The sequence below is a fragment of the Nyctibius grandis genome, chromosome Z, assembly GCF_013368605.1.
Source record: "Nyctibius grandis isolate bNycGra1 chromosome Z, bNycGra1.pri, whole genome shotgun sequence".
Classification (NCBI taxonomy): Eukaryota; Metazoa; Chordata; class Aves; order Nyctibiiformes; family Nyctibiidae; genus Nyctibius; species Nyctibius grandis.
In genome coordinates, this window is record NC_090695.1 from 53697400 (window position 1) to 53721105 (window position 23706).

At 39.2% G+C, this 23706-nt stretch overlaps 1 protein-coding gene across 3 annotated transcripts in view; it reads left to right on the forward strand.

Annotated features, from left to right (window-relative positions):
* Positions 1 to 23706, forward strand: part of MCC (MCC regulator of WNT signaling pathway) — a 247572-nt gene that overhangs the window by 161948 nt on the left and 61918 nt on the right. For all 3 annotated transcript variants that reach the window (XM_068423654.1, XM_068423657.1, XM_068423656.1), the window contains 4 exons: positions 858 to 971; positions 8071 to 8213; positions 15971 to 16107; positions 20000 to 20163. In XM_068423654.1, coding sequence (XP_068279755.1) covers positions 858 to 971; positions 8071 to 8213; positions 15971 to 16107; positions 20000 to 20163 — 558 coding nt within the window. The remainder of the gene's footprint in view (positions 1 to 857; positions 972 to 8070; positions 8214 to 15970; positions 16108 to 19999; positions 20164 to 23706) is intronic.

A 23706-nucleotide genomic window follows, 5' to 3' on the forward strand; every position in this document is an offset into this window, starting at 1 on the left:
TGGAGCTATGTTTTGGATTTGAGCTGAAAAACGTGTTGATAACACAGAGATGCTCTAGTTACTGCTGAGTGGTGCTCACAGAGTCAAGGCCTTTTCTGCTTCCCACCCCACCAGCTAGGAGGCTGGGGGTGCACAAGAAGCTGGGAGGGGACACAGATGGGACAGCTGACCCCAACTGACCACAGGGATATTCCACACCATATGGCGTCACGCTCAGCATGTAAAGCTGGGGGAAGAAGAAGGAACGGAGGGATGTTTGCCGTGATGGCGTTTGTCTTCCGAAGTAACCGTTAGGCGTGTTGGAGCCCTGCCTTCCTGGAGATGGCTGAACACCTGCCTGCCCATGGGAAGCAGTGAAGGAATTCCTTGTTTTGCTTTGATTGTGCACGTGGCTTTGGCTTTACCTATTAAACTGTCCTTGTCTCAACCCACAAGTTTTCTCAGTTTTACCATTGAGTTTTCTCCCTGATCCCACCGGGGGGGAGTGAGTGAGCGGCTGTGTGGGGCTGAGCTGCCAGCTGAGCTTAAACCACAACACACAAGACTCAAGCTACTTCCTATTAAACTAACATTAGAACTAATCTACCCATTTCCAGCTGAATTATACCTCATTTTATTTATCTTTATAATGTGTTTTCTGATGGAGTGTGTGTGCTGTCTGGAGAGGAGAATCCCATGTAAAAAGTATATAGTAGCATGTGGCCTTCTTTGAGACTTTTGTTGTACTAAAGTTCCCATTAAGTACTGCAGAAATCCACAGATATTGTAGCTGCTCTATGATAATGTATCTTCTTTGAAATGCTACTGCCACATGGCTTGTGAATTGGTTAATTTGTTTATTTCCTTTTGTCTTCTAGCTTCATTTAGCAGCCCTGGCTTCATTAAAGGGAGACATAGTGGAGCTTAATAAACGTCTACAACAAACAGAAAAGGAGCGTGACCTGTTGGAAAAGAAATTGGCAAAAGCACAGGTGAGCAATAGCACAAGATTCTGAGGATGGTCCTTGGTTTTGTGTTGTCCTTGTTCTTCAGAGAGAAATATGCCACGGGTTTTAAGTTTTTTGTGCCGATGAAACTATTCTGAAAAATACCAAGAAAGTGTTAGATTAGTTTTGTTCTGAAGCCAACATAAACAGTGACTGTTTTGAAACATTTTAGAATATAAAAATTGCAGCATACACGTAGTGTATTAGGTAACTGATTGCACAACCTTCCACTCCTGGGTCAGATTCAAACACAGCACAGATTAACACTGATCAAAAGCTGTTGCCAATTGGCAGTGCTTTGGTGGTATGTGAGAAGCGATTTGTGATCTCGGTCTAGCTTCTAGTAAGCCCATTTATATGTATCTGTTGTGGAAAACACAGTCAGTGGAAAGCCAAGGGATTAAATAAGAATAAGGTCTGAACTCTAACGCTTTCACAGCTCTTAAAAAAAATAATCTTTTCAGATCAAGATAAATGTAGAGAGGCAGATGCAAACAGGGAAAAGTGAACTATTGTTTGTAATATGTCTCTGTTCTATAAACAAAACCTTTGTTTTCAGATAGTGTCATTCTGGCAAATACCTTTTGTAAGTACTTTACATTTCAAAACTAACTCAAAATATATACTTACTTATACTTGCATAGACACAGTCAAAGTATTTTGTCCTGTAAAGTAAAAAAAAAAACACCAAAAAAACCCCCACAAATATCATTTGATGCCCAGAGAGGTTGTGGAATCTCCATCCTTGGAAGTACTCGGGCCACCTGGACGTGGTCTTAGGCAGCGTGCTCTAGGTGATCCTCCTTGAGTTGGGGAAGGGGTGGGCTGAATGACCTCCAGAGGTCCCTGTCAACCCCAGCTGTTCTGTGGTTTTGCAAATTTGGAGTCTTCAGTGAATTTTGATAGGGCCTTGTTTCTCTGTGTTACTTAAACTCAAGCCAAATGCAGAAATATTTAAGCAGTCTAGATTTTGAGGCTCTTACTTCAGTCCTCCAACCATATGTTGGCCCTTGTCTGCGTTCCCTGATGTTTTTTCTGCTATCTTTAATGTTTTTGGGCTTGTAAATGATAATCTTATTGCAGACCGTCAATGCAACATCCAGAAATAAAAAACACTTTCATGTTCTTATTCCCCTCAATAGATAAGCCAGAGCCATGCTGGGAGTTAACATTGTTTATCAGCTGTGTCCTGAGAGCCTTTTCTAATTTCTACTGCACTCTGAGATAGAGTCCTCTTTCTGACATAGAGTCTGATATGGGGCTGCATTTGACAATCATTAAACAGTCAGATGGATCCGCTGTATCCAAACAATCCACATCATTCTGCATGACCACACTGACTTTCTTGTTATTTGTAACTCTGCAGGGTTTTGTGCTAACCACAGGTTTTTGTTAGTGTTTTAGTTTTATTTCCAGATCTTTGTTTTTATATATATCTCATCTCTCAGCCAATGAAGAGGGCCTTGTAGGTGCTCCCATGTAGTAATGAATCCCCATTGATGGTGACTGGGGTTAAGGATAAGTAATTAATCCCTATTAACATGTGCTCTGTTAACACAAGATTGTTTGGTGTTTTCTTTGATGGTTACCAATTATGCATATGTATGTAATGCTCAATTGGTAATGCTGAGGGTTTTTACATGATCTTGGGCTGTGTGTTTGTGAACACAAGTGTAGTGATGACTGCCACCGAAATTGTGAATATCACAAAATCAGAATATTTGAAAGCTAGCATGCTTTCAGATTAAAAAAAATACTTTTTAATGAATTTCTATAAAGTTTTCATTTTTAACTCTTTTCCAATTTTTTTTAAAAGAGCCCTCAAGTAGATAGAAATTTTTTTGGGTGTGTATTAAATAAAATATAGTGTTTCTTAAGCAAAAAGGCATTAAACAAGCACAACTCATATATTCAATGTGTTGGCTATGTTTAAGTACTGAGATAGACTCTGGTAAAACCACTTCACCTTTTCTTCTTTTACTAACTGTATCACTTCCAAGTAGATGCTCCACTTAATTTTGTGAACTTTTCCTCCCACTCCACAGAGATTCATCTGAATTCGTATCATGTATCATATCATCATTTTTTCCTCTACAGCTTCTGTCTAATGCATTTCTTCCTCACTAATGCAAATCAGAGGTTCAGAAGGCATAAATTAAACAAGAGGTGTTTGAGGTCCTGCATAACCATGTTCACATGCTAGTGGTTCAGTATTAAATCTCTGTTCTGCATCTGGACTGTACTTACAAAGACAGCACATGTTTCATTTCAGCTAGCGTGGTAAATGCTGTCTGGAACAAATAGCCCTTAGAACACATTTTTGGTAATACCTTTCCCAACATTTCATGAGGTATCTGAGACCCTTTTGAAGAAAGAATTAGTGATTTGCAGAGTGGAAGTGATTTGGGGAACCTACAATTCAAGTGACAGATGACAAATGGTGAAGAAAGATAGCTGGATAGCCTTGCATAAAATTTTGTAAAAGGACGTAATTAATTACTGGTTGTTGTATCATGCTCATTTCCAAAACTGCAGTCTGTGGAGACCTACTATAGCATTTGCCTACACCCTTCTACTATTTCAGTAAGACAGCAGATCTCTTTGTCTATATGTTTGTATCATCGGTGTACAATTTGGCGAGAGAGTGATCTCTTGAAAGAAATTTGCTGTAAAGTGATGGTCAGCCACAGCTAATGTCTTCTTTCACTGATGTCTTCTGTGGTTATGAGAAATAGTGTTTTCTACTAGCTGTCTGGCACCGTATCCTGGCTTTGATAATGATAAATAGTGGATGTCTGAAGGGAGAGCATAAGAAACACATATAGAGAGTTGTCCTCCTTCATACTCCCCCATCTTTCTGCTAACATCTGTGAGCAGGAGGCTGAATCACATTTAATAGTCCTCTATGGTCCTATCCTCAATGGATTTATGTAATCTTCTTTCTAATCCATGTACATTCTTGGCATTTCCTACATCCCGTGACATTGAGTTCTGCAGTTTAATGGCAGAACATGGGATTTAATAACATGCTGAATGTTTCAGCAAGTACAAGAATAGACAATTCACACTACAGCTTTCCTATCATTTAATCTCCTTTCACAAGGTAGTCCTGCGCTCTCATTCTTTGTGCTTAATCCTTGTAATTTTGGAATGTTATAATGGCTCTAGAGACAGAGTAACAAAGACTCTGCTGCATCATTCTGGATCCTGTATCACAGAGCACTAAGTCCTGTTACTGCAGTAATAATTCTTTATCATCCTCTCAATTATTCAGAATATAGGGAGGGACAGCAGAATTTCAGTATAACACCAACACCCTGTAGGCATATAAGAACATGTGAACTTCACAGGAAGGCTTCCGTTTCTCATTTAACTTGAAATAGAAGTGCATGGTGTTCAGATTAACGTTGCAATTACTCATTCCATTGTGTGATGTCCTTATCTCACATGGATTAGTCCTGTGTACTTGTATTCTTCTTCCACATCAAGTGTACACAGAATATAGCACCAAACAATTAATTCTGACCATGCATGTTCTAATGATTGAGGATTTGGCACGATGGACTTGTGTTTATACGTAAAATTAGCTGAATGGATTGCCACTTCAAAATCCGCCACTCCTCTTAAATTAAAACGCTGTATTAATTGAGTGAAGATTTTTAGCTTCTGCGAGCCAGTTAGACAGGTTTATCATTGTGGCTCTTTCAGGTGATGACTTGTATTCTTGGTGAACAATGCCATAGCCAGTGTTTGTCTTTGCAGGGCCTGAGGCGCTGGGGGATCTTTTACCGAGCACTGCTGCTAGTGGTTCTTTTTTTGTCCTCTTGACTGAGCACTGCAAATTTAACATAAAGGTTTGCACTGGTAGCATTTCTTGCACTAGGAATTTGTGTACGTTAATAGGCAATAGAATCACGTGTTGATACAATATCCTTGGGTTAAAATATTTTTTCATATCATCTTGCTCTTGTGGTTGTTTCCCAGCATCAAGAGGTCAGACAAAGGTGTTTCCAGGCATTGTTAATTTATACTGTAATTGAAATAACCTTTTAACTCTGTACCAAAACCCAGCTAAGGATCACTTACACTGAGAACTGTGCTGGAAACTTCTCTCCTGACCTCAACAATTGCTCATCTTTTGCATTTTCTCAGTGGATTATCCCTGTGTTTGCTTTCTGAGAGAATTAGAGCTCTTAATGGTTTTGATCAGAACTTAAGTATACGGCTGAAAGAGGGATGAGGAAAAGGGTGTAAGGGATTTATCTTTAAAAGTTTGTGTGACTGACATGCAAATAAATTGCAAGAGCTGAATGTGTATACCTTGGAAAGAAATAGCAAATGGTGGCAGATCATTGTTCTGAGACTCAAACATCACAGAAACTAAAGAGGATGATGAACAGTTTCAGTATCCCAGAAAAAAATTTTAGCAATAGTTACCAAAACATGCATTTGTTTCTTTTCCCTTTTAAGCTTTGAGACTAATGTACCATAAAAAGGAGCAATCCTGTATCACAGAATCACAGAATCAACGAGGTTGGAAGAGACCTTAGGGATCATTGAGTCCAACCGTTGCCCTGACACCACCCTGTCAACTAGACCATGGCACTAAGTGCCATGTCCAGTCTTTTCTTAAACACATCCAGAGATGGTGACTCCACCACCTCCCTGGGCAGCCCATTCCAATGTCTAATAACCTTTTCTGAAAAGAAATTCTTCCTAATGTCCAACCTGAACCTCCCCTGGCGAAGCTTGAGGCTATGTCCTCTTGTCCTATAGCTAGTTGCCTGGAAGAATTCCGTATAACCAGAAGAATTCTCCATTGCTGTGTTTTGGGATTCATACTGAACTATGTTTCCATTGTTTGGATGCTTTTGCCTTTTTGAGTTGAGACTTGTCATGGCTGACCAGAACTTACAAAGACGTAACTGTACCGACCTCCAAGGCACAGCAGTCTTTTATAGCATCACATCCTGTGTTTCACAGAGGTTTCGTTTCTGCCTTTTCTAGTTACTTTTGCCCAAGATAATCCAAGAGCCCTTTCAAAATGTGAAGCTGTTGTCTTATATTGCCAGATTGCTGGTTGTTCACCAAGTATGTCTGTCACTAAGTGGTTAGCCTGAAAAATGGTGACTGAGAAGTGGCTGGAGAAAACAGTATGCAAGTCTGGCAATGTGGCTGACTGAGGTCCATTAGCAAGAGTCCATATATCTTCAAACAAGATAAGCAAATTCTGCTGTTCAGTGCATAGCTTAGAAAGTCAAAAGTTGTTGCTATAGGGTTTTTGTTTATTGTCTGAAAAAAATTATTACACACTCCATCTGAAACATCTTTTTTGTTTGAAAGAAAAGAAAAACAGTGCACACACTTGACTGATCTGGATAATGCTTAGGTAGCATTTGTGGGTATTAGTGTGTGTCAGAGGAAATTTAGCTTTAGAAAGGCAGAATAAGCAACTCTATTGCACTTAAATCTGTTCTAAAGCCTTTGTTAAACATTTTTTCTGTGTTATTTCTGCACTTCGAAAGCCATGGTAGTTCTTCAGCCAGATACGGTGTTAGATAAGATATGGAAACATGAGAAATAAGTTGTGGAATGATCTACAATAAAGAGTCATTGTAATATACATATATAACCATGTCAGTTGCCAACATGAAGTCTTAAAAGCCAGGTGAACATTATCAGTCTTCTAAAATGTGACCCTTTGCTCTACTCTTCAGTGTGATGATATGGTCTGTTTGTCTTAGTGTAGGTGAAAGTGCTTTTGACTCCAGCTGGAGTAAGAAACTTTTGATGTAGTCTGTGGAAGAGTAGTCTAATGTGTGGGCTACGTTGCAACGTGCATAATCCTGGAACTTAAAAATATTGAAATAAATTTTATTTAAAATTTAAAAGAAAAATGTAATTGAAGCTCAATGTAAATTTTAGTTTTCAAGCAGCCATTTATGTAAATGATGTTCTCAAGCTGTGAATGTGAGTAGCCAAAAAATATGAGAGCACACTATGAAAATTCTGGCATACCTGCTAGTTTGGGTATAATTTTGTATTTATGATACAAAGAGTTGAGGGAGTTATGTCTGTATAGAGTGTTTACTTGATTTGAAAAAATAAGTTTTGATGCAGCAGTGTTGGAGGGCCTCATACATTACTATAAGTTGTGGCCTTTAGTAATGCTACTACGATCTTACATTGCAGGTCTTCAGTTAATGAGTGTGGATTTTATACCATCAGTTAGTTTGTGAATTTTCTTTTATTAACAGCATAGTACATACCATTCTGTGGCTGCAAGGAGGCTTGACTGTTTCCTGCAGGGGGTCAGAAGCAAAAAGGCAGAAGACTTGCTCTTTCCAGCCACTACCAAGCATAACTTCAATCAGCATGCACTGTTGGATTGTAATTGCAGTAGATTGTAATTGTTTGCTGTAGTTGAAGTAGAGTGTTTGCTGGTGCGAAGAGTAAGCCAGAGAGGCTAGCTTTAAAATTCTACTGGAAAGAAAAAGGGGGATTTCATGACACGTATGAAAAACAAGCAGCCATGTAGCCTTTTAATTGTTCAAATAATAAGCATTTTATTGTAGAGGATTAAAATAATAAAAAATATACTATATTGTCTTCAAAGGCTAGTAAAAACAGATACTCATATTAGAGAAGAAGTCATAACCTCAGAGTGTTACTTTCCTTTATAATAATGTGGTTTCTGCCTTAGGACTTGTTCAAATTCAGACCACGTTGGGAAGATCGTTGAAGACTCACGACGCATAGTGAATCTCACGGATTCAAAGATGAGATATTTATAGCTATTTTGAGTTGCAAATGGCATTTTTTGTTCAAGCAGGAAGGGCAACTTCTGCGCTTTAGAAAAAAAGAATAATAATAAAAGTACACTGCATATTCTTTTAGTTCCTAAAATCTTGTAATGACATACCTTTGTGTACCTGCCAATATTTTGCATCTGCCCTTTCCTCTTTCTAAGGCAGTGTTGATTTGATGAGTAAGAAAACCATTAATGGTGTGCACTTTTGCCTTGTATCTGATCTCTGTGCAGTTATTCATAAGACCTTTTCTGTTCCTTGCTTCTCTGCATTAGTGTGAACAATCCCACCTAATGAGAGAGCACGAAGACGTGCAGGAGCAAACAACACTACGCTACGAGGAACGAATCACAGAGCTGCACAGTATCATTGCTGAATTAAATAAGAAAATTGATCGACTACAGGGGACAACAATAAGGTACAGCAACTTCCTGGAAATCCTGGACCAATTCAAGAAAGGTGCAAAACATGGTGTGAATTATAATCTAAATATAACTTGATGATGACTTTAAGGTGGTTAGGATTGTTATGACTGGTACTGAGTAGCTGCCCATAATGAAGGTATGTGTTCTGCAGCATATCATCCTGAGGCTCAAAAGTGCTAGATTCAGTCTGGCCAAATCACACTTTGCAAAACCTAATGAGTGAGCACTGCAAAGAACTGCACTGTGCCATCTAAATACTTCTTTAGCATAACATACATACCAGGGTACCAGATAAATGATAGCAGTGGTGGATAAAGGGAGAATTAGCCACCTGGCCTGCACCTCTGCTTTTAATTTTATTTTGTGGCATTCTATGGATCAACTAAGCCAAATCACTCGTGGTGAGAAATATGGCTCAAATGGATTTCAGTAGGTTTTGCATCTGCTCTTACTGGTATTTGTGACAAAACACAATGGTACAAATCACGTTGCTGCCTGTCCTTGGAGCAGCAAACCTTGGGGTATTACACTAGGTCATTACTTGTTACTGTGTTAAAATAAACTTTACATTTGACTACTGGAAATAGTCCAGCGGAGGGCTACAAAGATGATCAGAGGACTGGAGCATCTCTCTTATGAGGAAAGCTGAGAGAGCTGGGTCTGTTTAGCCTGGAGAAGAGAAGACTGAGAGGGGATCTTATCAACACTTAGAAATACTTTAAGGGCGGGTGTCAAGAGGATGGGGCCAGACTCTTCTCAGTGGTGCCCAGTGACAGGACAAGGGGCAATGGGCACAAACTGAAACACAGGAGGTTCCATCTGAATACGTGGAAAAACTTCTTTACTCTGAGGGTGACAGAGCACTGGAACAGGCTGCCCAGGGAGGTTGTGGAGTCTCCTTCTCTGGAGATACTCAAAACCTGCCTGGATGCAACACTGTGCAACCTGCTGTAGGTGAATCTGCTTTGGCAGGGGGTTGGACTAGATGATCTTCAGAGGTCCCTTCCAACCCCAGCCAACCAACACTTATTTTTCCTCACTTGCTTTTACCCATTATTCTCAACCTAGAGAAAGTTGCACTAGAACAAGGAAGGAGCTCCTAAAGTTTAGCTTGTGACGATGGAACTAGACTGCTAGAATTTATGGATTTTCTAGAGAATATCAAATTAGATTTAACACTTTTGTAGGTAGTGCTGACATGGTGCTCTACCCATTTAGCAAATTTTCAGTTTTCCTTGCCTGTTAGCTGCAAGTTTTTTGATAACTGCCTCATTTGTTCTTCCTTGTAAATGTTTCAACTAGCAGAAGACAGTGTTGTTACAACTACTAACTTAACCTTTCATGAAAATATTTATATGCAAAAAAAAGAAGGTTTGATGTACCATAAAAAAGAGAAAATACCATCGTGAACATATACCGCTATAAAAGCAGTGATAGAATCACATTATGTTAATGTTATTTTAAGAAGATAAATACTACCAACTCAGCAGTGATCATGATGAGATTTTTCAGGTAAGTATTTTCTAAACTGGTAGTACTTCTCTGAAAAAATCCCAGTGACTCCCTTGTCCATTCATGCTTGATGCCTCTGCAGACAAACTTCCCATTCATCTTGTTTCGAGTCACCTTTCTTTTCAGCGTGATACTGGCTGCCCATCCTGTCCTTCTGTCTGGTAAAGGTCAACCAATTGAAAAGACTGGTTGAAAAGCAAAATCTGTTTTTCTTGAATGACAGAACTCCGCTATGACATTTAAGAAAAATATTACATAGAATCCATAAAAATTGTTTGTTTGAAGTCCCAGTGGCAAGCTAAATGCCAAGTGGTGTTCAATTACAAAATACTGCAGTCAGGTGGATACTGTGAATGTTTAAGCATGTCCATAAACAAGTCAGCTGTGGCATGCACAGGGAAGTGAGGCATAAGAACCAAGCTTGATGGGAAGTACATGCTGCTTCTCATGAAAAGTGCAGTTTTGCTGCCTGTTTGGGGGGTGCTAGCTTTTGAAGGCATCAGAACACTGCTACTGCAACAGGTGCCACACCACTGTCGTGCCTCACCTGTTTGGTCCTACTGTATGAGAGCTCATTTTGCTCAGACAGCTAGGATGCCTCGTCTGTTTTTATTAGTTATGGTTTTATTAGTAAGAACAAAAATGTTTATGAAGTTAGTGGATTTTTTATTTCCTTTAATGATTGGAATGGCTTGTTTTATTTGGCAGGCCAATAATTTGGTGTCTAGGGAACAGAGTAATACTCCTTCTAAAAATGGCAAGCAGAGGTAGAATTGTAGAGGTTCCATAGGATTTGTAAAGACAACTGAAAGAAGGAAAACTGATACTTCCTGCTGTGACTTTCTGTAAATCCACTCTGGGATCTACTTGCGTCACTCTTGAGAAGCTGTTCCATCCCACAGAGCAAGGGTGGTGTAATTGCTGTCCTCACTGGGACAGGTGTGACTCACAGCGCTCCACCCTTGGCTATGGTGACTGTGAGCCCGGGAGCTGGAACAAAACAGTCCTGAGAGAAAGGGTTGTGGGAGCACGGCCCTGCTAGGGCCTTGGCATTTATACTTTCCCCTGAACCAGACCACAGGAGGGATTTTAGTTTTGGTTTGACTCTTGGATACCCGCAAGTAATACTGAGTGGAGGCTTTACTTGCACTGTCACAAAATTTAGGCTGTTTTTCTGGAAACAGTTTTCTTGAGTTTAAATTAATTGCATAACAGATAATTGTTTCCCCAGTGCTGACACAGAGATTGTTCAGTATTTTCAGGTAACGTTTTGAGGCTGTAAAAATAAACTAACATGTAGCTTGATGTACTGCTGCTTTATGACATTCTTCATAGTACCTTCCAAAACCCAAAAATATTCTGGAAACAATTAGAAGAAACCAGAGTTTCATGGAGGGTATTTGACCATCTACCTTAATCTGTATTATCCTTAAATTTGTAGCTCTTTGTTCGACTGTGAGTAGTACCCTCAGAAAGTAGGGCAGAAAGTAAGCAGAAGGAGTGTTTAAATCTGCGTAAAGTATTGCAACAGTGTGAGGAGCGTTGGCAGGCCATGTAAGCTAGTTAATATTCTCCATTCCAAGAATGTTTCTCTCTTTGTTTTTTGGTGTTGTTTTTTTTTTTTCCCTTGCAATGTCAGGGGTTTTACACAGCTTGAAGTGTAATGGCTTTTGCTCATGTGGTTTTGTAATGCCAGCTCGAGAAAAGAGCTTAGTCACATGTCAATGCCTGTGTCTCTTCCCAGGTATATCTGATATGCTGATCTTAGTAACAGTAATCTTAACAGGAGTATTTTTAGAAGTTTCCAGGATTGTTCTAGGTTTGCTAGCCATTTTTTGAGTACAAGAAGTTCCATGTGTGTGGCCACATGAAGTTAGCTGCTGCTCTTGCACTACGTTCTTCCAGCATTACCTAAGGAAAATGAAGTCACCATGGTGTGGGAGCAAGCCAACATTCATCTGCAGTTGTCTCATCTCCCTGCTGCTGCTCTGGGCAGCCCAGCTGGTTTGGAAGTTCAACCTCACCAAAAAAAAAAGCTGAAATACAGCTGTAACTGATTTGATATTAAAGCTAAAAAGAGAGTTGCCTATACTCATACTGTGCAAGTAGATGAGCCTCTTGCTTGCCTAGTTATTCATGTGTGACAGTGCAGAATTTACCCCTACCTGCTCAAAAAGGTAGGAATTTGGGAACAGAAAGACACTAAAGAAGTGGTCCACTAGGATGAGGGTGCTTTTTTTATTTGAGCAGCCTGGAGACATAAACCTTGGCTCTATTTTTTTCTTGGAAAATTACAGTTGTGTGACAGTGTCTCACTGTTCTTGTCCATGTTATTAGGGAGAGAGTGAGAGGAGGTGGCTAGTATTTTGCTGAAGTTTGTTGTAAAAGCCAAGTCACAGGCTTTCATCAAACTCTGCAAGATTGTTGGGCAGAAGAGACTATGATGATTGTGCAGAGCACATTTTGTCAGCTGCTTTTAGAGTAAACAGCTTGCACATGATAACTCTGAAGCACAGAAAGGATTTGCAAATTACACAGTAGTGTACTAAAAGGGTACGTTAAAGGTGAATATTCCTGACTTCAGAAATTTTTAGTATTGTCTTAAATTCATTCAAACTCAACTCTCTTTTTTCTTAACCATGTCTTTGGCTGGCAAAATCATCTGTAACTTGGTTGTGCGGAAACGACTTCAGCCTGTGACTGACAGTATTTCTTAGATGTCAAATTGAGGTTCAGCAGAAGGAATAAAGGAAGAGATCAGATTGCTTTTAGTTTTAAATCAGTGGCTGTTTAGATACATCTGTTCAACTCTAAAAATATTAAGCAATTTTAATACCAAACAAATATACCCTAATGGATATTGGTGCCTGCTAAGGATTATTTGAAACAGTTGTCAAGAAACTTATAGCCCATTGCTGTAAAACCATTTGTTCAGACTTAACAGATTTCAATCTGAAATATATTCAGAAAGTAGGTTGTGTTACAGTTAATGAGGAAAAAGGAGAGTGAATATACTACAGCATCACAAGAAATAACGCATGGCACTTACAGTCATATTTACACAATGACCTGGAGGACTGATTCTAGCTCCTAAGTATGTGCTAGGTGCAAGCTACTTGGATTCAATTCAAATGGCAGTGTGGGTGTGGTAGTGTTGACTTCAGCATTCAATGCCCAACCCCACTTGCCTTCAGTGATTAATTCCCATGTTGTCTCAAGTGTGTCACTATTTGTTCACAAGTGAACTAGTTCAGAGAGACCTCAAGTGTGTATACATAGGGAGCAGTCAGTTCTGGGTTGCAGTGCACGTACACCTGTAGTATTTTCTATTTGAGGGTCTTAGAACCCTTTAAAAATACTTGTTCAAGCAAAATAATGATTGTTGAAAAGCTGCTGTCATCTCTGGGTTGCAGTGCACATACACCTGTAGTATTTTCTATTTGAGGGTCTTCGAATGCTTGAAAAGTACTTGTTCAAGTAAAATAATGATTGTTGAAAAACTGCTGTCACCTAGAGTGTGAAACTATGCACTGTTTGCAGCTATGAAGAGAACATGCACCTTGCCATCATCCTGGCAGAACTCATCAGTGGTGTGAAAGGATGTTGAAAGTGTGCCATTTTGCTCACTATTTGATCAAGTTTTTCTCAGTGTCTGTGCAGCAGTTGTGATCCTTGATAGCACCGGAACATGAGGGAAGCAATAAGTGTAGACGTATCTCTAAAACACACTTTTTTGCTCCAGTATTGATCCCAGGCCACTCTGTGCATAGAAGAGCTTGATCTGATCTTAATTACCTCCAACTCACCATGACATTCCAGCAACTGGGAATCATCAGGGCCCACATGAGAACAAATACCTTCTTTCTCCAGCCAGGCCCTAGGTGATGGCAGCAACAAGGAAGCTGTAATGCCCCCACTGGTGTTCTGAGTGGTGTGGCAGGAGTTCAGTGGCTAGTCAGCAGCTGTTGAGCGCCTTGCATTTCCAATGCCACTGGAGGACTCTTCTCCCGTTTTGGGGAAAGGGGAGTCTCAAAGAGTATCTTCTGTTAGTGCTAACTTCAGTTTTAAAGGAAAAATTTATATTTGTGGTGCATCGCTCCCCTTGAATTCCCCCCTGTGTTTTTAGCCCTCAGTCTGCCCTCTGTGAGACTGGTGGTGGAGAGACCGATTGACCTTGCTGTTGCTTTACCAGAAATGGATTTCTGACCTTTCTGGTCAGGTCTTAGAAGCATTACTTCATTCAGAAACTGACTTCTGGCTTGGGCTGTCAGAAGGGTGTGAGTTCTGCTGCATGACATACTTTTCAACTGCCCCAAGATACTGAGGGTGCTTAAACTGAAAAAACAACACTAGTGCTAGCTAGATGAAGCTGTGTTGCATTTTAAACAGAAAATCTATGCAACATGAAACAAAAGAAGAGTGGTGAGAAATTGTTGTTGTGTGTGGCATTGTTTTATGATCAATACAGCCTCTCATCCATTTGTAGAGGTAATTCACGTTTTAAAAATGTAGGACTAATTGTTTCATAAATGAAAAAATGGATTACCTTCAGATCAAGAAAATGCAACTGTTTGAGTCCTTGGTAATTGTTTTTGTCTAAAGCTAATTACTGCTGGCTTGTGCTGTGGCTAATAATAAACGAGTTCATGGAACATTAACTCACGCTTATGTGTCTTCATTAGACTGTTTTAATTCCTGCTATTCATTATTTTGTTCTTACACTTTCTTAAACATGTATTGCATGGTACCTTAAAGACTTTCCTTTGATCTGTATCTCAATTTTAGCCAGCTGACCTGCTTTTTTGTTTAATAATAGTCACTAAGTGCTTCTGTTAAAGTCAGACTTTGTTTGCACTGAAGCAAGTGTAAGGCGTAGAAGAGCATAATAGTTCCTGTAGAAATTACATCTCAGTACCTTGGGAATCCCTTCTTGGCAAGCAAGCTGAAATTCCTTTTTTGAGTTGACCTGGTTCATAAATTGTCACCTCTGCTACTCTGAGAGCAGACTTCACTTCTGTCGTTTTTCCCTGTATGTATGGGCCATCTTCTCTGCTATTTAGCCTGGCAAATTCAGACACACCTCCAGGCTAAATCCTGCAATATTTCTGCAAGAAACACTCATCACCATATAGCATACAAATGGCAGACTTAACATTACAGGTGCCCCTCCCAGATGCAGATCCCCAGATAGCTCTTTGCTGCTTCTTATTGTTTCCAAATCCAGACGGTTCCATTCTCACACTTTTCTGCTGAATCTGCAGCAAAATGAATCTCTGCATTTGATTTAGTGTGTAACAAAATGATGGCTGTTTGCTTACTTATCAGAGGGACTCTGCACCTGGATAAGCTGGTGTTTTTCCCATGTTTAAAATACATACTTTAATGTCAAAACAGTCATTGTGGAATTAAAAAAAAAATTCTGAGTCGAATCAGCAAGTGGATCAAAAGGAAAAATGTTTACAAATGTTCTCAGGCAAAGCTATTAGTCATTTACTTATCTTCTTTCCCAGTGCTTTGAACTGTTCTTGTGGAGACAGGAGGGAAAAGCCCTAATTTTTTAAGCTCATTAGCTTTAGCTAAAGTGTTCTGTGTCCTCAATTATTTTAGTAGAACCAGCTTGACAAATAAGTTAAAACCTAAGTAACTGATGCTTTTTATTTTCCACTAACTCCAGCAGTTCAGTGCTATATTCACTTGTCTGTTCTCTTCCTTTTGAGAAGAGAAAATGAAAAAACTACTTGTCACCAAGAGCATTTTAATACACATATGCAGGTATGTCCTTGTGCACACTTGCTTTGCATACAAGCTAATGGCATCCTCAAACTGAGAAAAGACACCAAAATCGGTTATTGCTAATCCACTTTGGGATCAAAAGCCACTTGCGCTGATTAAGAATTGTCAGTTGGAGAATTATTGCAGAGCAGTGTATGTCCTTCTTGCACACATGCTTATCTGCACTCAGTTCCACCCATTGTTTCCTTGTACAGTGGTCTGGAGCAATAATGAAGTTGGGAATAAAGAAATGGAAACCAGGCACTGGCTGCTGCAAGTGGGTGTCACAGGCATAGCACAGTTGCTTTGTGGTGAAGGGTATAAACCCTTCGCTACTAGCTGGACAAGACACTTATACTTGAGTGGATTGTGTCCTGTGGCTCAGCGTACAGGTCTGAAATAAGTGTCACAGAGATACGTATTTACTCAGAGGATTTTATTTCTGCCTTTGCTCTCTCTCCCCCAGGGAGGAAGATGAGTATTCAGAGCTGCGGTCAGAGCTCAGCCAAAGCCAGCATGAGGTTAACGAAGACTCGCGCAGCATGGACCAGAATTCTGTTTCAGTACCGGAGAATCAGTCCACCATGGTTACTGTAGACGTGGGTGAGTTCTGCTTCTTAGTAGACGTGATGCCTTCTCACAGCAAAAAGGCATGATAGCCTTTGAAATGCAAATCCAAATGTTTGGCAGGGAAATAAGTGAATCTAGGCTGTGTTAATCACAGCAAATGCTAAACTTCTCCACGACTATGAACTTGTATGTGAAGTAACCTCTGTGCCTTGATGTAGAATAGCTATGGAGTCTAAAATGGAATGATTGTTCAGGAGAGCTCATGACTTTTGGGAAAGAAGAGGGGAAAAAAGCATACCTTACATGTGCCTGTAAAGTAGTCTAACTCTAGAAAAGAATTGCAGACAGTAAAAGTTGGAGGGAAAAGCGTGGGGAATTGAACTGTCTATCCAGTTCGTTTACAGCCTAATTATAAAGGATGTCTGCACTTTCTGAAAATTGAGAGCCCTTTTAAAGTATGGAATAGGGATAGCTTACTGAAATGGATTTAGACAAGGATAAATCTGACACAAGCCTTTCAAATACAGTGCAAGGAGGGAGCACCTCCAGACAGTCTGCAACTAATTTTTTCTGGTTAAGAACTAAGAGGGCAAGCATCTCACCTTCAGAATTTCATCTCTTTTGTCGTCCGAGCGGAATTACTGGTCATTTGAAGAACGTCAAAGTATGGAATAATTACTCCGTAAAGTTTGCAGTATAAGCATGAGCAGATACTAGACCTTCAGTATGATAATGTTTTAAGTGTTTGGGCACAATTGCTGAGCACCATAGCTGTAGACTAGCAGAAGTCTGGCGTAATCCTCACTATGACTGATTTTCAGAATTCTCTTCAGGATACTATTTCTCTTAATTTATATTTAAAACCAAATAGTTGGTCTTCGTTTTCTTCCCTGGGTAAACTAGCTGGGTGCCTGCGAGCTTCCGTCGGTGATACTATATACAAGCAGTATTTTAGGAAATCATTGAAATAGCAGTCTTAAGCCCTATTGCAGAACTTGTGATCCTTAAATAGTAAGCTATTAACTCTACATGAGGCTTTGATGGCTGTAATGCAACATGCGATATTTGCTTCCATAGGTAAGAAACTGTATTAAACCAGTTTCCACTTGTTTGGAGCAGTGCACTTCATTATTGAGAACCTTTTGCTGTTTTTTACAGTACAGTGCCTTTTAGAGGAATGGACCTGAGAGTGAGCCGACTTTAGGCGTAGTATTCATTGCCCTCAAGTTTAATAATGTAGAAAACATGTTGATACTGTAGCAACCATATAAAAGAGATTTTCTTTATTATTTCTTAAATTGATGAATACGCCAGCTCTGGAGCTGTATTTGTTTATAAATGCGAGACCTGCCACAGCATGTTTGTATTTCATTGTCTTTAATTTCTAGAAACATTGATAGAATAATATTAATAATAATGTAATCACAAAGTGTCTGACATACAGAATTCAAAGTATACTAAACAAAATATTGTATGGAGTCAAGATATTTTAGTAGATGTTTTTATATTCTTAAGAAATGAATGTTTTTACTTTCCAAAGTCAATGCTTGTTATTAAGTTCCTACTTGAACAGATTCCTGACATGATGACTTCTTTTCCTTTAATTTTCTTTCCTTCTTTTTCCTTTCTTTTGACAAAGAAAAATCAAATTAATTTACTTTTCAGCATTTATTTTGGGCTTAGGGCTTTGATTTTGTTCTTCTTAGGGTGGAGCTGAAGCAGGGTTTGTGTACATTAACAGTAAGTTATTCATTTAAGTTTCTACTAACAGTGGGAAACATGGCAATAAAATGAAACATAGCAATGGACAAAATAAGAATGTTTACTCTAGGGATTCTTGCATTTTTTCCATGTTTTCCTTCTATACGTAGGCTCTGTCCTTTTTGGGTTTTGTTTCCATATTCCTGTGAAAATAAATCCTTTTGTGTGTATATGTGTATACACACACACATATATATACACAAATATGTATTTTTTTTTATCCTTCTAGATACAGGTATGTAAGCATAAAAAATCATGACCTAATAACCATGTATATGACCTTGCTTACTGCCCTAATGGAATGAGCATCAGTGACTTATAAAAACAATAATATGTCATGATACACTAATGCATGTGGAAATGCTGCTCTATTGCTACAGGCAATAAAACACCAAGAGCTAAAACTATGAATGCTCTCCAGTATGTCTTGCAGACCTTGTGATTGGGTTGCCACAGTTTTCTGTGAGAAGCGGGGTTCTCATTGTTGTAAACCCTTATTTTCTGGGGAAAATGTTATTGTAGGAACAAAACTCAGCATACAAGGTCTTGTGAAGGTTGTTTAAATGGACAAAATATCTGTTATAGAATATGTTATGGAAACAAACAAATTAAAGCAAACAAAATAGAGGTTTTTACAATTAAGCGTCCTGCACAGTATATGCTGCTCAAGAGTGAGTGTTACTATAAAGGGATTTTTTGTATTATTGCAACAGATGGGTGGCTGCTAGGCAGGAACTAGTGAATATGACTTCAAGAGTAAAGTTTTTTATGTGTTGTCCATTTACGTTTTTCATACAAGACTGTGACATCATTCTAAACTCTTCTTTTTGATCAGCAATAGGTTCATGTTTCTGTGCATTAGGCTGTGGAGTTTGATTTGTGGTAACGAGTTTGCGGTTTTTAACTTTCTGATCATCTCATCCCTTCATCCAACCGCTTTGAGTCTTCTCTTGCAAAGAGAGATTTCAAGGCAGTCTGCAATAATCTGGTGTCTCATGTCTGTTAAATTTCAGACACAGTTCAATGCCACACTACTTTAGTCCCCTATAAGAACCACAGCTGGGAGGCTACTAGGGAATTCTGACCATGGTGAAACGCTTGCAGCAGTGGTGTAGAAATAACACCCTCCAGCAAGAATGCCTGCTGCTGGTTTTAGTAAGGTATAGGAACTGCTGGTGCACTGCTGTCTCATAGTGGACCACTTGTGTGCTGTACAGTTGGTAGTTATTGCAAACTCTTAACTAGTAAGCCAGAAATACTAACTAGCACATCAGAGAGACAGCACAAGGGTGAATTCCACCATGTGTCTGCCTTAGGAACTGCCACTGTCTGTTGCCAGATGTGAGCCTAAGAAAAAAGAAAATAATTCATAAAGTGAGCTAGCAAGGTACTGAGACCCACTTGTTTTCACAGAAATGGAGGGCGCTGTGGCAGTGCCCAAGGCACTAGAAGAGCTTTGCCTAAAGACAGAAAAGGAAGTGATTCTCTGCCATATTTTATAATCAAAATAGTGTTGTTGTTTATGCTGCTAATATGGTTGTAGTATGGAACATAGCAAAGAACAAGGTGTGCTGTTATGATCCCTGAATATTCTGCAGTTGCATTGGAAGAAGAAATAGCCATAAAACAGGCTCTAAGATAGTCGGCAGGGATCATTTCTGTAAATACTAGGATTTTTTACATCAGGCAGTGCCAAAGTATAACCACAAAAATTCCTTTGAAAAAGGTCAAGTTGTAATGTCAGTAAATGTATCAGGCAGAAAAAATGTTGAATTTACAGAGAAAAACCTTTGAGAGTAATAAAATCAGGATAATAGGCCCTGAATGGCAAAAAGAATAAAAGAAGAGAAATGGCATAGTATATGAGCATGCTGTATCTTAAAATGTTGTCTTTCAGAAATGAGAGGTTTTTGGAGAAAGAATGAACACTTCAGGTAAGTAGGGGAGTGTTATTTGTCAGATGGGAGGTAACTCGTGATTTCAGTTGATGTGGTTATGGTATTTAAGCCTATGAGTTGGTGAGGAAAAAGTGGCAGATTGTAAGGACATTCCTTGAACAATATCAATCCTAGCTGTTCTGCAACAGGCACTTCCTGGGTTAGAGTTTGTTTTTTCACTGAGTCACTAATTGTTGCGATACTTCTTTTGTTTTGCTTTCTTTTAGATAACTGTAGTGACTTGAATTCAGAACTGCAAAGAGTGCTGACGGGTCTGGAAAATGTTGTCTGTGGGAGGAAGAAAAGCAGCTGCAGTTTATCGGTAGCAGAAGTGGATAGACATATTGAGCAACTCACTACCGCCAGCGAACATTGTGATTTAGCCATTAAGGTAATGGTAACATTAGGCTCTCAATGCAGCATGTACCTTTCCTGAGATGCCTGATCACATTCTGTAGTAATAGCACTTTACTTCCAAAGGTGTCAAAGTACTTCACAGAAATCAACTCCAGTTCACAGTGTGTGTTGGGTAAGGTGTTTTACACTGAATTCTCCAAGGCATGGGAGGAGCTACTAATAGACTTTAGATCTCAAATCAGAGATGTGTTTGTCTTATGCTCATTTCAGAGATAAGAGAAATGGGAACACTCAGCAGTTAATTTACTTTCTGAAGGTTACCCAGCAAACAAGTTATCACTTGCCCCAGGTCACACAGCTAGTCATTGACCAGTAACTGAAAACACAATATGTAATACTCACTGAAATTTGAAGATAAAATGCCCTAAACTATGCCTAAGTTCTGACTTTGCTATCTTGAAGTATGAAGCTAGTATTTAATACAAAGCACGTGTGGGATATTAATTCTAATGAGACACGTCAGACACAGGAACAAATTGTTCAACTGATGCTTGTATGTCTTGGTTTTATTGTGCATGTAACAGAACAAGAAGAGGGATGCCTGATAGCACATGTGATGAAGGTAATGCAATTCAGAACCTGAAAGCAACAGCACTGTAGACTATCGTACTATATACAGGGAAAGCGCTGAACAAGTTTTTTGTGTCAGGTGGAAAGGCATCAGTGACTCATTTATAAAAGAACAAACATAATGACAGTTTGCTCTTGAAGTGGAGAGGTCTGTGACCATTCTAGGCGGCTTAGACAGCCCTTTGGTGTACTACTGGAAAAGGTCTCTTCTGTCCCTGGTGGTGCCTGAGGAATATAATGGCCTATAAAGAAATTAATGTTGAGTAGTAGTTTGAAGAATGTGGGTATATTTGAGAGAGAGAGAGACAGACTGACTTCTGCATCTCTCGGGAGCAGTCTTAAAGCAGTTTGAGTGTCTTGGAGTGATACCAGACGGTTTAGCAACGGTTTAGCAAGAGTAGGCCTCAGAGTAGGCTCTAAAAGGCCTGATCTGTGTTACCTTTGCACAGAATCAGCTTTCCTGTCAGTAATTTTCCTTTCAGCTAGAATAATAGAGAATAACAGTATGTTCTGAAGCAAACTGCGTATTTTGTAGATAGTCTGCTTATGGGACTGATAACAATTGTTATAGTCGTCAAGGATTCATGCTTACACTTAGTCTTAGAGAGTCTGAGGTCTCTGTTAAGTTCTTTGCTAATTATAAAAAGGGCCAAAGACAAAACAAGACTGTAAAGAACAACTTTGTGATGTCTAAATTAACTTGATTCACAAACTCTGGTGCCAGAGGAGAGATAAGTCCAGTGAGAACCAGAACAATATCTTCTCCTTGAGGCCATCTGCACTTGTAAACAAGAAGGCCTCGACCACGCTTGTGCAGAAGCACAATTAGGGGGGATTGCGACCACCAGAGACACCCAGAGACCACCCCAGACCCCTTCCCCAATTTAGTACGCATGCGCAAAGACAATTACATAATGTATTAGCATATGCATAAGTTTCTTGGAATAGGTGGGCTTTTCTTGGAATTATATGAATATTCACTTTTCTGTAATGTATATAATGAGCAAGCTTTTGTTCCTAGGTGTGCATGCTAGGAGGAGAGATCCCCCATACACCAAGAGCTGCAACAAACCAATGTCAGCTTTCTAAACTATAATTTGGTTTGGAGAGTTTTCTTGGTCACTATTTTTCGGTAACAGGAGTATTAGGATCAATACTTTGAATGTTACCCAGTATTATCTGGAGTTTTAGGGTTAAGTGTTCTCAGAAGTCAGTATTCACTAAGAGAGAGATTGTGGATCCTGGAAAACAGGTAGAGATTGGTCTGTGTGAGGTCTCTGAAGTGAGATGAGTTGAGAACTTCTGCAGGAGGTGGATTCAACAAAATGTCAAAATAGCTGCCATAAGCTTAATTCTCAAGCTTTTTATTTTAACCTCATTAGTTACTGTTAATTGAAATTAACTACAATCAAGCTTTTATAAGTAACTGTCAGTATCTTCTTCCTGGTCCAAAATGCAGGCCTTTTATTTTCATGTGATCTCTGCATGCATAGCCATTTTTGGGGAAAGCTTTTCCCCACTGCCTGTGCTGTAGAGCCTGGGATTGTTTGTGTTTGACAGGTGATAGCATGCAAAGGTTATTAACCTTTCAGGAAGACAGGAATCTTTCTGACATGCTCCGATTATGTGCTAGGGAAGTGTGTCAGCAATGTGTTTCATATAGCAAAACTTAGACATAGAGCCCCTCTCCACAATTCCACCCCTGGCTGCAGGTCATTTCTCCTTTCCTGCTTCCGCGGACAGAGAACTGAGATATCTTTAAAACAGGTGGAACTGTAAACGGAAACCTGAAAGATTCTGACTGTCTTTTGCTTTAACTGTTGGCTTTTTTCTTCACCAGTGGACTAATGCATTTCAATGTTTTGACTCCTTCTGCTTTGATGGTTAAATTTCACTGGGTTTCTTGCAATGCTGTTGCTGGTAAATTTTTTTTTTCTTTTTTTATACAAGTCATGTGACCCTAGCTAGCTCAATTGTTTCTGTCCCACAAAGCATGAAAAGACCTTGAAATTATATTTATCAGATTGTCTGATAAGCCGAACAGTTACAAAACTATCCTTTGTTTAAGAAAATTTCCAGAGAGTAGGCTGGTTAATGCTTCATGTATTTTGAAGAGTAAATAACTATCAGTAACAGATACCTACCCCTAAAACTCTACCGATTAAAAAAAGATGTAAATATTTCCAAACATGAGCCATTTAGAACATGAGAACAGCTGCACTGAGTCAGACCAAAAGTCCGTCTGTCTAGTGGCAGATGCCAATGGAAAGATAGTGTTAAAAAGGCCATACATAGTATGTCCTTGTCCTTCCCTCAAAGATGCTTCCAGCAACATGGGTTTAGGAACTTCTTGAGCCAGAGATGATGTCTTTGTGTTTAATAGTCATGTGTAGAATTTTCTTTCATGTTTGTATCTAATGTGTTTTTTAACTTGTCTAAATTTTCGGCCTCCATACATTCTGGTAGGAATAAATTCTACCATTAAGTTATGACTTGTGAAAAAGTGCTGCTTTTTGCTTCTTTTAAACCTAATACTTGCTGATTTCATCTGATATCATGTCTGTAACACCACACCTCTTGTAAGGAAATTAAGGCAGAGAGTACTGATGGCAATGTCAGAGACAAGACTGGAATTACCATGATATGACATCCTGCCCTGTGCTCAGAATGTTACATTGTAATTCAGTCCTGTAATCCATGAAATTATACCTGAATTTATCGGCTGTGCAGCAGCATGTCAGATAAAACTGTTCTGTAATACTTCTCTGAAGAGAAATAAACAACCCGGTAGTGTACGTAGATATATCCATGTACAATATTTATGTTGTATTTAACATGGAGGATTGGTAGCATGTTGGTCATCAAACTGGAGAATTGTGGTAATAGTTTAGTCAGCAAAAGGATATCGATCACATCAAAATGAAGGAGCATAGAAGTAGCCAGAAAG